At 36.2% G+C, this 15,614-nt stretch overlaps 1 protein-coding gene and 1 long non-coding RNA gene across 2 annotated transcripts in view; one reads left to right on the top strand and one right to left on the bottom strand.

The window, feature by feature from the left end:
• LOC131060001 (uncharacterized) overlaps nt 1-9,427 on the top strand; it is a 34,299-nt gene extending 24,872 nt beyond the window's left edge. The window contains exon 3 of the long non-coding RNA XR_009110273.2: nt 8,970-9,427. This is a non-coding gene — a long non-coding RNA (uncharacterized LOC131060001). The remainder of the gene's footprint in view (nt 1-8,969) is intronic.
• Nucleotides 9,428-13,296: 3,869 nt separating this feature from the next.
• Nucleotides 13,297-15,278, bottom strand: LOC131060000 (amino acid transporter AVT3B). Its single transcript, XM_057993080.2, has one exon. It carries the CDS (start codon nt 14,946-14,948, stop codon nt 13,617-13,619), a length of 1,332 nt encoding a protein of 443 aa, XP_057849063.1. The 5' UTR covers nt 14,949-15,278; the 3' UTR covers nt 13,297-13,616.
• Between the last annotated feature and the right edge of the window lie 336 nt (nt 15,279-15,614).

The following is a 15,614-nucleotide window of genomic DNA, read 5'->3' as shown; positions in this document are numbered from 1 at the left end:
AACCCAACCCACAAAAATGAAGATTTTATTAACTTCGACCAATCAGATACAACACTTCAGTCTGAAGATTTACATCAATCATAAATCTCCTCTAAAATATACACTTTAGCTCTCACAGAGCATACCACAAAAATAAGCAGATTTGACTACAATATATATAGAGATCTCTTCTCGAATACATACACAGCTGAAGAGAATATCTCTGCTCAGAACTATCAAATAATATAGAATATTCAGATAGGTCAAATAACTAGTCACTGATTACAATCTGTGCACAAAAGACTTTCATTCTCTGAGACAACATCACAATGACGACACTGAAGGAGGACAAACTCATGCAAACTCTGCAAATATCATTGATCGAACAGAGGACGGAGAATGTAGATATCAAAATAACTTCTAGCAAAAGTTCGAAGAAGAGAGGAGGAAGAACAACGAATCACACTAAATAATATATCAACTCATGAAGAGAAATACGGAAGACAAGAAAATGCCACAGCTCATCATCAGTTACACACGATAAAGTCTCCACCTCCGCCACCGACAGAACCTGACGGAAGACAAAACAACGACAACGAAGAGAAGAGATGGCACCGACAAACTACTGTTGGTCAAAGCTTTCAAATATGAAATGCGAAGATAGCTGAAGCACGAAGAGTGACCGCGGACAAGCATAAATAAAGTTGAAGCCAAAATCTCTCTTGAAGCTAATAATCTTCAACACTCCCTCTTAGCAAGAGAGAGATTTTCAGTTCGTCATCACATGACAAGTATACAAAACTGCAACCAAAGAGAATGTCAACAAAATCTCATCATAGATTTTCTCAAATAAAAATTGTTATCTCAGTATAAGAATATTCACCATAGCTACTCCTAGAGGGTGGAACAAGGGATTTCACCTCGAACTTCTCTCGGAGAGAAGAACTCATTAACAATAAGCAAAGAATCAATGAAGCTGAGACTCTCTCTCAGCAAGAGCTTTATTATCCACAATGCCAAGCTTATCTCGTAAGCAACATAACTTCACTCTCGGAAGCGGATTGGTGAGAATGTTCGTTGTTTGCTCTTTTGTGCAAATGTACTTGAGCTCAACTGCTTTCCTTTGAACCATATCTCTCAAGTAATGATATTTTATTTCCACATGTTTGGTTCTATCATGAAAAACTGGATTAACCGAAAGCTTCACACAGCTTTGGTTATAAACAAAGAATCACTGTAGGTTCCAAGGGCTGCCCAAACAATCCTGCAAGCAATTTGCGAAGCCACACAGCTTCTCTTGCAGCCACACAAACTGCAACATATTCTGCTTCAGTTGTAGTCTGAGCAACACAAGATTGTTTCTTGTGCAGCACCAGGAAATCATAGCTGAACCTAGGCTGAAACAACATCCTGAAGTGCTCTTCCTGTCAGGCACACAACCTGCCCAATCTGAATCAGAGAACCCCTGTAAGTTCAGCTCTACACATGAGGAATATTTTAAACCATATCCCACTGTACCACGAACATATCTCAGTATGTGTTTGGCTGCCACAAGGTGAATCTGTCTTGGTTCACACATGAACTGACTTAAAGTGTTAACAGCATAACATATATCAGGCCTTGTGTTAACCAAATCCATTAAAGAATTAATTAATTGCCGATACATAGTAGGATCTACTAAATCTGAAGTAGCTGCAACCTCATGTAACTTTTTTAGATTTGCTTTCATAGGAGTCACCATAGATTTACATTCTAACATACCAAACCTCTTCAAAATATCAATAGCATATTTACCTTGACTCAATATAATTCCATTTGAACTTTGCCATACCTCAAGTCCAAGGAAATAATGCAACAAACCAAGATCTTTCATTTCAAATTTTGAAGCTAACTCCGTGCATTTGACAATGAGATCATCATTACCAGTGAGAAATAAATCATCAACATATAGCACTAAAATCAGCACTTTGTCATCACATACCTTGAAGTATAAATTTGGATCAGCATCATTCTTTAGGAAGCCCAAGCTCAAAATATAGTGATCGATCCTCTCATACCAAGCACGGGGGGCTTGTTTAAGGCCATACAAGGCCTTTTTCAGCTTGCATACATGTGAGTTTCTATCATGAATAACAAAGCCCTCTGGCTGCTCAATGTAAACCTCCTCTTCAATTATACCATTCAAGAAGGTTGTTTTCACATCCATTTGATGAAGTTTCCAACCCTTAACAGCTGCAACAGCTATGATAGTCCTGATAGAAGTGTAACGTGCTACAGGTGCAAAGGTTTCTTCGTAATCTATGCCTTCCTTTTGTGAAAAACTTCTGGCTACAAATCTAGCTTTGTACTTTTCTATACTCCCATCAGCTGCGTGTTTGATTTTAAACAGCCACTTGGAAGAAACTATAGATTTATTTTTAGGCCTTGGAACAATGTCCCATACATCATTTTTTTATAATGGATTGATACTCCTCCATCATGGCATCCTTCCACACTTGCTGATTTAAAGCCTCTTCAACACTGGAAGGCTCGGATAATATAATGTGACTCATCAAAGATACATAACCAGCAAACTTATGAGGCCTTTTACTTTCTTTGAAAGTACCACAAGGGGCTGCATATTTTTCAGCCTCTTTCATAATGTGCCTGGCCTACAAAGGACTTTTCTTATTAGCTGAATTAATACTGGGACCTGCTGATGTAACTATAGAGTCAACTGGATCAATTGGATCAGTTGGATCAACTGGATCAACAGGATCTTCTAAATCTGTATTCTCCCTCTGAATCTCTGAAGGTGGATTCGGATCAGCCAAATCTATATCTTGAGGATGTTCAAAATCTTCTTTATTAGATTCCATGTTAGACTCTTTGGATTTCTTGCAAGCTACATCTTCATCAAAAGAAACATCCTTGCTGATTTCAATATGTTTTTGACCTGGAATGTAGATTCTATATGCTTTTGAAGATTCACTATAACCAACAAAGATGCAGTTTTTGCCTGAAGGTTCTAATTTAGTTCTTTTCTCTTTTGGAACATGAATATAAACAGGGCATCCAAAGATTTTGAAATAACTAACATCTGGTTTGACACCTGTAAAAGCTTCTTCTGGAGTCAAGTTGTCTAGGATCTGATGAGGACTACGATTCTGAATGTGAACTACTGTCCTACAAGCCTTAGCCCATAGGGATGTTAGAAGGCTTTGATCACGAATCATAGCCTTCATTGCCTCAACAATTGTCTTGTTCTTTCTTTCAGCTACACTGTTTTGTTGAGAATTATAAGGGACGCAAAACTCCCTCTTAATCCCAACTTCAACACAAAAGTTATGAAAATACCAGAAACATATTCTCCTCCATTGTCAGACCTTAGAATCTTAATCTTCTTGTTAGATAAATTTTCAACAAGAGCTTTGAATTCTTTAAATCTAGACAGCACTTCATCAGACTCTTTGGACTTGAGAAAATAAATCCAACACTTACGAGAAAAATCATCAATGAAGGTGACATAATACCAAAAATCGCTAAGGGAAGCAACTAACATAGGCCCACATAAATCGGAATGAATTAATTCTAGAATATCCTTTGTTCTATTTTCACTATTATGAAACGTACTCTTAATGTTCTTACCTAGAGCACACCCTTTGCAGACACCTTCATGATTTTGGTTCAGCTTTGGAAGACCAATGACAACCTTCTCCATTGAAGACAAAGTTCTGAAATTTAAATGACCAAATCTTTCATGCCACAACTCACTTGAACTTGAAGAATCATGAGCTAAAGATTGAATAGGATGAGCTGAAAGCTTGTAAAGACTGTCATGATGAACACCATAACACGAGTTGAATGAATACTTGAGTTCTTCCATGCAAGAAATTTTCCATCAGCAAAGGCAACATGATAACCTTTGTCTTCTAATGTAGAAATAGAAATCAGATTTCTCTTAATACCAGGAACAAAGATGACATCACTTAAATGAGGAGGAATACCAGAGTCCAACTGAAAAGAAGTAGAACCGGCACCCTTCACAGAGTAACATGCATCATCACCAATAATAACTTGAAGATGAGTCTTTTTCTTTCAAGTTTGAGAGATGCTCATGATAACCAGTGATATGACGAAATGCTTCACTATCAATTAGCCAAGTATCACTATTAGTAGGAACATTGCTAGAAAGTGCAGAAATAAACAAGAATCCCTCAGAATTTTCACTTGACTCTCTTTGAGGAGAAGGATTCTCGACATTTGCAGCAGCTGCTTGAGGCTTTGACCTTGAGACACAATCTCTGGCAAAGTGACCAAATTTGTCACATCTGAAACACTGAATTCTAGAAAGGCCTTTCCTCTTTTTCTTGGCATCAGGGGCAGACTCAAAATTCTTATCTCTAAATCTTTTGAAGTTACCTTTCTTTCCTTTCCCTTTAGATGTGTGGGCAGCAAGCACATGATCATCTTCATGATGAGATTTGCGACCATTGCCTCTAGCTTCTTGTTTGCATTCTTCCTGAATGCAATCTGGTCTCAATCTATCAAATTTAGGAAGTTCATCTCTTCCACTAATTCCTTGAATGAAGGATTCCCAAGAGTTGGGAAGTCCATTCATAGCTAGCATCACCAAGTCTTTATCAGCAAAAGTATCTCCAATTGCACTAAGCTGATCTTTTAACTCTGAAATTTTCATGAAATAAGAAGCAACAGATTCTCCTCTAGCCATTTTCACATGCAGCAGTTGACAACTCGGGGCTAGAGCTCAGGTGGTGTTGTTGAATTCATAAAGATCCTTTAGGGTCTGAAACATTTCCTTAGCTGAATCCAACTTAGAGATGATAGGAACCAGATGATCCTTAACAAAATCAATTAGAATTTTCTTAGCCATGGTCCTATTCTTTCTCCATTGAACTTTCTCTGCATCAACAGAAGGTTCTTCTACATCTTTCGAGACATGGTCAAGGAGATCATTCTCTTCTAGAGTAATCAGAATTCTAAATTTCCAAGAAGAGAAATTTGACGAACCATCTAGTTTATCTTCTACTTTCAATCCGTTCACCATAATGAATGACTTAGAAAAACAACTGAAAGAAATAAGGTGCTTAAAACAAGATTTTGGTTTTGGATCGATCTTCTAGATCCGCTCTGATACCATGTTAAATTTGAACCAGAATAAGAGAAATAAACAGAGAACTGAAACTCAAAACAAGAACACTAAAACAAGACTTTATCCTGGGAAAACCCTCCACCTGAGGGTGAAAAAGCCAGCCCACAAAAATGAAGATTTTATCAATTTCGACCAATCAGATACAACACTTCAGTCTGAATATTTACATCAATCATAAATCTCCTCTAAAATATACACTTTAGCTCTCACAGAGCATACCACAAAAATAAGCAGATTTGACTACAATATATATATAGATCTCTTCTCGAATACATACACAGCTGAAGAGAAAATCTCTGCTCAGAACTATCAAATAATATAGAATATTCAGATAGGTCAAATAACTAATCACTGATTACAATCTGCACACAAAAGACTTTCATTCTCTGAGACAACATCACAATGACAACACTGAAGGAGGACAAACTCATGCAAACTCTGCAAATATCATTGATTGAACAGAGGACGAAGAACGTAGATATCAAAATAACTTCCGGCAGAAGTTTGAAGAAGAGAGGAGGAAGAACAGCGAATCACACTAGATAATATATCAACTCATGAGCAAATCTCACGAAGAGAAATACGGAAGACAAGAAAACGCCACAGCTCATCATCAGTTACACACGATAACGTCTCCACCTCTGCCACCGACATAACCCGACAGAAGACAAAGCAACGACAATGACGAGAAGAGATGGCACCGACAAACTACTGTTCGTCAAAGCTTTCAAATATGAAATGCGAAGATAGCTGAAGCACGAAGAGTGACAGCGGACAAGCATAAATAAAGTCGAAGCCAAAATCTCCCTTGAAGCTACTAATCTTCAACACATCTTGATAGCAAATTGACCAGTGGTAGTGAGTAAAATCTGTCTATGAGTTTTGGCATAAGTTTTGAGTGTTTCCCTTGAAATTGAGGGATACCTATATATTGGAATGCACTGTTGCCTCTTCAAGCTCATTGAAAAATTTCTTCAATTTTTCCATATATGTCATCTATGAGTTGTAGATGCATCATATTTAGAATAGTTTGAATTACTCTGGCGCCCTTGAAAAACTCATATATCTTAGCATCCTCTCCAAAGCTTCAGACATAATTATGAACAAATATGGTGACATTCAGTAACCTTGTTTCAATTCCCTTAAGGCTTTGAAACCCTGATGGTTCACAATTGATCAAATCTAAAAGTTTTGGTGAAGAGTAGCAGTTTCTGACCCATTCCCCTCAACCATTGTAAAATCTAAACTTCTCCAACAGTAAATCCAAAAGCTCCATTTCCCCTCAATGCAAGAAAAGTATGTTACGAATGAATATGAAGCAATATGAGAGATTGGCCTGAAGAAGTCCTGTAGCTGATGGTTTCTATGCCTATTGTTTCTAAGCAGTATAAGAGTCATTAGAGCATTCTGACCTAAGTTGCTGATCTTGGTACGGGAATGGGTATGGATTAGGGGTTTGGGAATGTTGGTACTGTAATTCTTTTCCCAATGTGCCTGTATGAGTTTGTATATATATCTATTAAAAATATACAAAAGAGTAATATTTCATAGAATTATAATTTATAATAATTAAAATAAATAAATAAATAAAAAATAGTTATAATTTCTGAAAAATAAAATACCACATACTTTGCAAAAAAGAAAATACTCATAAATTCATAATTCATTGATTTCTCCAATGTCAATAGAAAATGAAAATTACAATCAATAATCTTAATATTGCTCTTCATTGAAAGCATTAAATCAACATATGGCTCATTTCAACCACAATAACCTGCAATGCCACTCCCACTATGCCATGTCATTTGTTGAAGTCCCTCATCTAAAGAGGCTTCAAAAAGTTATGCATGTTAAAAAATGGTAGAGCAACAGACCATAAATTGTAAAGAAATTACATCATGATTGCACACTAAAATGAATATGATTTTTGATATATATTTAGATTAATTTTCAATACAATGCAATGGCTTTTTAAAGCCTTATTTTTCTTGAACAAAACTAACTTACAGGAATGAACTTCCCAACTAACCTAACTACAAACTAATTTATTATGTGTAAACCTTAATTTTTCCAACACCCCCCACCTTAAGGTTTACACTACAAAAAACAAAGAAAGAACAACATGGAGTGACTACAGCATTCCAACTGGAAATCTACAGAAGCATCATCCACCAAGTTTCCATTAAGCAACCCAAACTGCTCATGTTGGCTAACCACTAAAACCTCTTCAGAATACCCCAAACTGCTCATGTTCAGGCAAATGTTCTGATTATCCAATAATACCTGTGAATTGAGACATACTTCATTATCTACAGGCATACCACTCCTCTTGTGAATTAAGACAAACTCTATTATTCACATTAACACAAACACCAATCAAATGTGAATTGAGACTAAATCATCCACAGTAATACATCTGCAAAACTATGAACCAAGACAAGATCAATGATACATGAAACAAATTTAGTCGTTCTAAGTTCTTCAAGCAACTACTAACCATGTGGAGCAAAGTCAGGCCAAGTTTGTTCTTCATTTGGGTAAGGCATCTTTTCAAGAGCTAGGGGGTTGGTGATAAATCCAATAATTTTGATTACACCTTGTCTTTAAATTCATCTGTTTAGTGCAGAGGAATTATGACCTTGGGAATTCTAACATGGCTGTCAGAGCTGCTGTTCCAACTTGAAATTGTTCTTTTAATCTTGTTGTATATTATGTAGTTCATTGTATAATATTGAGTTGATTCAACTGTTCAAGTGTTGTCATGACTCACTGGAGGAAGGGTTGTGCCATTAAACATTCTTTTTATAAACTCTTCTTTATCTGTGGATAATAACTGGTTTAGTATGCTACCTGTCATTTCTCAGTTAGGAGTTGATGCTTTTGATGTTTTGAGTTGTGTATAGAAACTAGTTTAGTATGCTACCTGTCCTTTCTCAGTTAGGTCATTTTATCGTTAGTGCCTATGTGATCGTCCTTAGTGAACATATGCAAAATCCGTAAAAAATTTCTTCACTATATAAAAGAGGTTTTATTTATAACTTCAAGTGCATGTGTTATATTTGTCTTTTATATTGTTTTTTAAGGATTATACAGGTTCCAAGAAATGGGGATAGTCTGGGATGTTCCCTGGCTGCCCCCTGCCATGAAGAGTTTCAGGGACGCATCCTCACTGAACCCTACATCCAGGGACATCTGGCTGTCCTTTGGATAGCTAGGAATGTCTCTGATGTCTCTTGAACTTCCTGAGGATAGTCAGACGTCTACAATTTTTTTCCTCCATCTTTTAGTTAAACTATTTCTTAATGCTTGTGATTGTTCTTCTGCTGCATATGCTCTGTTATAATATGAAAAATTGCCCTTTGCCTCGTCAAATCTGCTGCTTGGGCAGCTCCTTGTTTTTGCATTCAGACTTTGTGCTTATGGGTTGGGTTAAGGTAAGTTATAGACAAGATAATAGGTTAGGTAGGCTAGCGCTAGGTGTCCTTTTTTATGCTTTTCTTTGCTTTTAGCAAAAAATGAAAACCAAAGATCTTTTTCGTCAGAGATGTGCCTGGTGTTTTGAATTGAAATCTAGGATGTTTTCAACATCCAGGAAGTCTCACAATGCTAGGAAACGGTGCTGCATCCCAAATCCCTTTCATCTGCTTGCTGTTTCTTTTGGTTTATGTCCATAACAAGAATATCTCTGAGAATATTCTTTCATGGCATGGGCTATGATTCATCTAGGTTCTCAAATGACCAGTTTTTTAAGTTCAAATTACTTAAAGTGTTTTTAAGGGAGAAAAGCCTATGGAGGGATGTTATGAAATGTATACTAATTGTTGTTGGCGCTTGACAGAACCATGCATATTGAAGAACGGTATGATGCTATGTCCTGCTAGATGACGCCACTTTACCCATTTACTTGTTTGTTGTCCTCACTGATGTAGAAGCATGTTTTAAGGCACTTGCTATTGATAGAGATTGAATTATATCTATATGGTTCTTTGAAATGGTACATGCTCATTGAGGAATTGTATAAATTGTTACAAAAATGTTGTGCTAGACCTAGTAAGTTTACCTATGCACTTTGTTTCCTCCAAGCATATATTTTTAAGCACGCTTGAAGGCACTTGTTCGCTACTTTAGAATAGACATCTATTTGTAGATGGTGATTTGTACTCAATTTGAATGACGTGCTGCTAAGCATAATAGTTCTTCACAAAAGTAGCTGGTAAATTTATTATCCAGATTACATCTAATCTGACTAGAATGACCGTGCAATACATAAACGTGCATCCAAGGATTAGATGTCTACATGGTACAAAATGTTGTCTTTCCATGATTAGATACTTCCACAAAGTTCTCTTAAAGCAAACATGTTAGAAATCACCATCCTTTGCGAGATTTAAAAGTAGACTGATCAATTTGTAAAACCCATTGTTTAGTTTGTCTTTCATAATAGCAATATAATAAACATCCACAATTTTGGATTTGTTAATTTTTATGCATTATTTTATTTACTTTGTTGCATATTATACACCTATCTACTTTGATAGGTTGTACTTGCATTATGTGACTTGTGCTTTCCTTGTTTGGTAGAGATGTTGTGCACACATGTGACCATATCTCTTTTATCTTGTATTAGTTATACATTCACATCTCTTGGTAGTGTATCCTATATATACCCACCTCTACCTCTCATATAAGCAATTTGCTTTCCATTGTATTGTACCTTTCAATTAGAATACAATTTATTCTATCATATTGATCTTCCAAATTCCTTGTGCTTTTCTTAAGGCTTTCTCAATCTTGGGTGGCTATCTCCATAACCAAATGGAAAGCACAAAGAAGATCAATAATTTATTCTAACAAATCTTACAATCAAACATCAAATTGTAGGTCATTTATTACTCAAGTTATATAGTTGTAACCTGATCTAACTCAGATATCTTAAATACATATATTTGTGAACACAAAGATGTCTCAACCTCAAATCGTCTATCTTATATAGAGATGGTTCAAAGAGAGGTTTGAAAATGAATTGTTCTTTTGTTTTTGTTTGTTGTAATTAATTATTTAATTGCCACCTATTCTTACGTTTATCTTTTGTTTTGCTTGTCATGATTAAGTATTTAACCATCAACTATTCTTACCTTTATCTATTATATAACATAAGAGTAATTATGTTTTGTTTACACTTCTGGAGTTGTAAATGGAAATACTATTTCAAATTAGTCTTGTTTTGTTTATGGTAATAATTCACTGTTATTGATGGTTGGGGAGCAACAGTGAGATGACACTGTGTTGTAAGTGTGTACAGATGTGTGAAATCTTTCATGAATATGCAAATATGGTAAGAGTAACACTTTTTCCTGCACTTCACATCCAATGAAAATAGGTTTTAAATCATGTCGATAATGGATCTATCTTATACTGAGGTGGTTTAAAGAGGGATTTAAAAATCAACTGTCCTTTTGTTTGGATTGCCATATAATTAATTATTTAATGACCAACTATTCGTACCTTTATATTTTGTATATAACATGAGTAATTATGTTTTGTTTTACATTTTTGAGCTGTAGTGGAAATGTTAGTTGAAATCAATCTTGTTTTGTTTATGTTAATAATTCAAGACTATTTGTGGTTATCTTTCATGAATGTGCTAGTATGGTAAAAATGACACTCTCCAAGGTTCCACATTATATGCAATTAGGTTTACTGTTACAGTCTTCGCCCTTCCCCTGCTTCCAATTGTAGATTACTCCTTGACATGATTACTCTGTTCAATTGTGTTAAAATAGTGTCAACAACGACCCACCTCATGGAAGGACACTATTACAGTCTTCACCCTTTGCCTGCCTTCAATTGTAGATTGCCTCTTGACATGGTTACTCAAGTCGAAACTTAAAATAATGTTGATAAATGATCCCACCACATGGAAAGACACTGTTACAATCTTCACCTTCCCCTGGCTCCCACTGTAGGATGCCTCTTGAGTCTTGATTTGATTACTCAACTCAACTGTCACTTATTAGCCATATATTAGCTTATTGCAGGAAAAGACCTGGTTAGAGATCCTTTGGTTATTCATGCTCTTGTATAAGATAGAAAAAACATCTATCATGTTACAAGAAGTGTGAAACATTACCCCAAAAATGATAAGTAACCTTCCTTTAGATAAAACTGCTGCAAGCACGTACTCCATGCCGGGTGAGGAGGCAGCAAGGCAGAGACAACTATTGTGATGCTAATAAAACTAATAAAGGAACAAAATTTATCAGAGAACTCAAGGGAAACTATGCCAGAAGTTATAAGACTTAGCATCTTTGTAGTGTACTTCAAATTACAGCAGGTGTTGATTATATCTTTCAAATACTAGTCATGAAAGTTACAATAACATGATCTCTTATTTTCATATCATCTGCCTGCATCTCTTTCGAGATGCCAATCGCTAGCCAGTAACCTATTCACTGGAATTGTTGCCGCTGCTGGTCTTTTTAAATCTCATTATCTACCGAATTTAGGTGGATATATAATGATGATGATGGAATGGGTGGTTCCCCTTAATGAAAACCGCCTAAGGTTTCTTAATTTCTGTCCCATTCCTCATCTCATCATTGGCGAAGGACATGGAAAGGATTGATATAAGTTACTTGGTCCTTTGGAGGATTAACATTGTCTTTGGTTCCAATTTGGTGATTTGCTTAAACAGACAAGGGTCAACTTGTTTTAATAATCCATGTTAGGTGAAAACCATCAAAGTCTTTCTTCACTGCAAATACTCTGAGAATCTGACCGTTCAATTCTAGGTGGAAAACTGAATATTGCAAAACCTTTTGTGTGTTTCAACACTCTGATATGATCAGCACAGAAATTAGAAAGCTGTACTAAAAATTGCCCCCTTCATGCTTCGCATGAATTACATTGTTACTTGCAAATCCCTGTTGTTCTCTTCTAACTGATATAAAAAACTAAAAATTGTGTCCATACTGTCACCTCAATTAAACATTGTGTGCATACTGAACTTTAAAATTTGCCAATTAAAAACTACAAACTGCTTTTGTTCATATGAATAAGAGCCCATCTTGTTAGAACATTCTTGAATCAACTGGAATTTTCATACGAAGTTCATTCCAGAAGCTCCAACAAACAATACAACCCAAAATTCAGTCTGTTCAATGGCCGATATTATTCTGTCATTTCTTAGATTCTTAAGAACCTCATATTGTTTGCTTCATCTTTTATAATATAAGGCTTTAGGAACTATATTTGTAATAAATAATTTCTTTAAGGGATTTTCCTCTTTGAAAAAAATGCTGGGTTATAACAGTTTTTACAAGAAGCTAAACTCTGAACGAAGAGATGAAACACCATAAGCAATAAGAGCCCATCTTGTTAGAATATTCTTGAATCAACTGGAATTTTCATACGAAGTTCATTCCAGAAGCTCCAACAAACAATACAACCCAAAATTCAGTCTGTTCAATGGCCGACATTATTCTGTCATTTCTTAGATTCTTAAGAACCTCATATTGTTTGCTTCATCTTTTATAATATAAGGCTTTAGGAACTATATTTGTAATAAATAATTTCTTTAAGGGATTTTCCTCTTTGAAAAAAATGCTGGGTTATAACAGTTTTTACAAGAAGCTAAACTCTGAACGAAGAGATGAAACACCATAAGCAATAAGAGCCCATCTTGTTAGAATATTCTTGAATCAACTGGAATTTTCATACGAAGTTCATTCCAGAAGCTCCAACAAACAATACAACCCAAAATTCAGTCTGTTCAATGGCCGACATTATTCTGTCATTTCTTAGATTCTTAAGAACCTCATATTGTTTGCTTCATCTTTTATAATATAAGGCTTTAGGAACTATATTTGTAATAAATAATTTCTTTAAGGGATTTTCCTCTTTGAAAAAAATGCTGGGTTATAACAGTTTTTACAAGAAGCTAAACTCTGAATGAAGAGATGAAACACCATAAGCACTCGATGTTGTAGCTATATCAATTACAACATTTTGCATCTAGTTACAGTAAATGCAATTCAATCAACAAATAGAGAAAACTTAAAAGAAAACAATTAGGTTCAGAGCAATCAAAATTCTTCCTCCCAAGTCAAGTAAAGGCAGGTTCATATAGAAAAATCATAAAAGTTCCAAGAGAGAGAACATATGAATTCAATCGTCAACATTCAGCTTTTTATTAAATGCAATATCTACGAAAAGAACGTGCACACTATAGAGTTCGTGGACACATTTCTTCCATTGCCCTTCTTGTTGTAAGTGAGGCTTATTTGCAATAAAGGAGTCACGGATACTGTGAAGTACAAGCACTTTATGGTTTCCTGCTTCAATACTTGCTCTATCTCTTCCTAGGAAGATGATAACATATGAAACAATTGGAAGAGCATGATGCTGTTGGGCCCCAGGTATCATCTATGCATACCCCAAACTAATCAATCGCCACATAAACACTTGATGTAGGGTTAGTATCATGTCAATTCTGAACCACTGGGCTCAATATATTTTTGACAGAGGAAGTAGTCCCCAGGACAGCAAAAACAGTACCAAAACAAATGATCAAAGCATCTGCAAGCAACTGAATCTTAGGGCAATCCCTCCTACAAGCAATCATGTGAAAGATAGCAGGAAATACAAAACCAAGAGCACAGCAAACACTGCTACCCACCAGAGACAGAAAATCTGCGAAATTAGGTACCAGCATGGCAACTAATGTAGTACAGAGCACAGACAGAGACCTTAGAAGAAGTGAATACTCGCCTTTATTGAATCTGCTCTCCATGACCTCGTGTACAGGAGTCATCATCAAAGGAAATGTAAAGAACAAATTAATACACAGAGCCAGCTGCACCATATCAGTCATCAAATTCTTCCCCAAATTCAGCGTAATGATGTCTCTTGTCTCTGCTCCAAATGCAAAGTATCCCAACGTGCCAAAACATCCATAAGTCAGCGTGATGAGAAGAATAGCCAGACCCAAGATTCCACCAAATTTATGCTTCTTATCTGCCACCACCTCAAGGGGCAACACCATGCCAATTCCTTCAAAGGCATAGATAGCCACTCCGATGCCGTAAGGAATGACGCTTAAACTTGTAAAAGCCTGCAAATCAGGTCTATTATTCAAATAGGTCACCAAGTCGTCCACCATCACAACCACCATTGCTGCAATGTCCACCACATCGGCAAAAATACTCAAAGGGGCCAAATGGGTGAGGGTTCTAATCGCATTAAGTCCAATTTGAAAAGGAAACACTATCCAAATAAAGAGCGTCTTTGCAGCAATGCCCAATATCTTGTACTCCCCCAGGAGGAACTTATTTGAGCTTGGACTGGGAAAATGCAAATAGTTATAATTCATCATCGGCTCCGGCTTCGATAAAATAGAAGAAAGACTGTTACCGATGAAAATGAGGTAACTTACACAAAACCCTGCCTGGCTGAGGACTATCATGAAATCCACCATAAGCTTGCCATTGGAGCCGCTTATAGTGAAGGCCACATCGCCAAAGCTGCCCATTTTTACACAGCCATCATTTTCTAGCTTCCTCTTCGTCCAGACCAGCAGCATCATGCAATAATATGTTAGCGCCGCCACAATTCCTAGCATTATAATTCCTGTAAGCCATCCCGTTGTCTTGAAAGTGTAGGGCAATCCAAGAACACCTGCACCCACTATGGCGATCAATATATTCCCGAAAGATTTCCACGTCGATGAAAGCAATTCTTCCCTCTTGTGTCTGTATGCAGGCAGAAGAGGCGAATTCTCCCCACAATTGTTCGAACTCGCGCCCCTTTCCATCACCATTTTCTTCTTTCCTGGATCGCGCTTCAGAGAAGTTAAAAAACCTACCTTCCTTTCTACTGAAAATCTGTCGGCAGCGTCTGCTGCGAGAAGAAAGTGCGATCAGATTATGAAATAAAATGTCGAAGGACAGAGAGAGTTAAATTCAGTTGATTTATCCGCTTTGTGGGAAGCCGTTCCTTTCAACGATTTGTTTAATTCATTAATAATATACAATAATCGTGCAGTTTTTATTGAATTTGATAAATCTGGAGGTAGAGATTTTGAAAAGGGAATTACAGAGGGGAATTTGGTAGTGAGTGATAGTTAAGTTAAACACGGAACAAGGGCGTAGCATTGACGGAATCTTATGGTTGGTATTTGATGTGTTTCATTGTATTACTTATACAGCTGACACACAAGATGGCTCTACTCTCTCTCTTTTTTATCACCATTGACAGAGACACGAAAGCCATCCTAATGCTGACGAGGCTTCCACACTTTCAAAATAGAATAAATTCTACTATTTTATATTGAAACCAAGCTAAAATAATTACATGGAGAAAGATTCTACTATTTTAGCAGTGTGAAAAAGAAAGATATGAAATCTTTCCTATCTTTACCATTAATTTTTGTAAAGATAAATTTGTTAGTTTTAATTTAGAATTGTTGGTCATTTGTATGTTTTTT

The sequence above is a fragment of the Cryptomeria japonica genome, chromosome 8 (assembly GCF_030272615.1).
Source record: "Cryptomeria japonica chromosome 8, Sugi_1.0, whole genome shotgun sequence".
In the NCBI taxonomy this organism is placed as follows: domain Eukaryota; kingdom Viridiplantae; phylum Streptophyta; class Pinopsida; order Cupressales; family Cupressaceae; genus Cryptomeria; species Cryptomeria japonica.
Note: the sequence above shows the minus strand (reverse complement) of the source record. Positions and strands in the feature narration are given on the sequence as shown.

Coding starts and splice junctions, on each gene's coding strand:
- LOC131060000 (XM_057993080.2), bottom strand. CDS start 14,948: ATGGTGATGGAAAGGGGCGCGAGTTCGAACAATTGTGGGGAGAATTCG.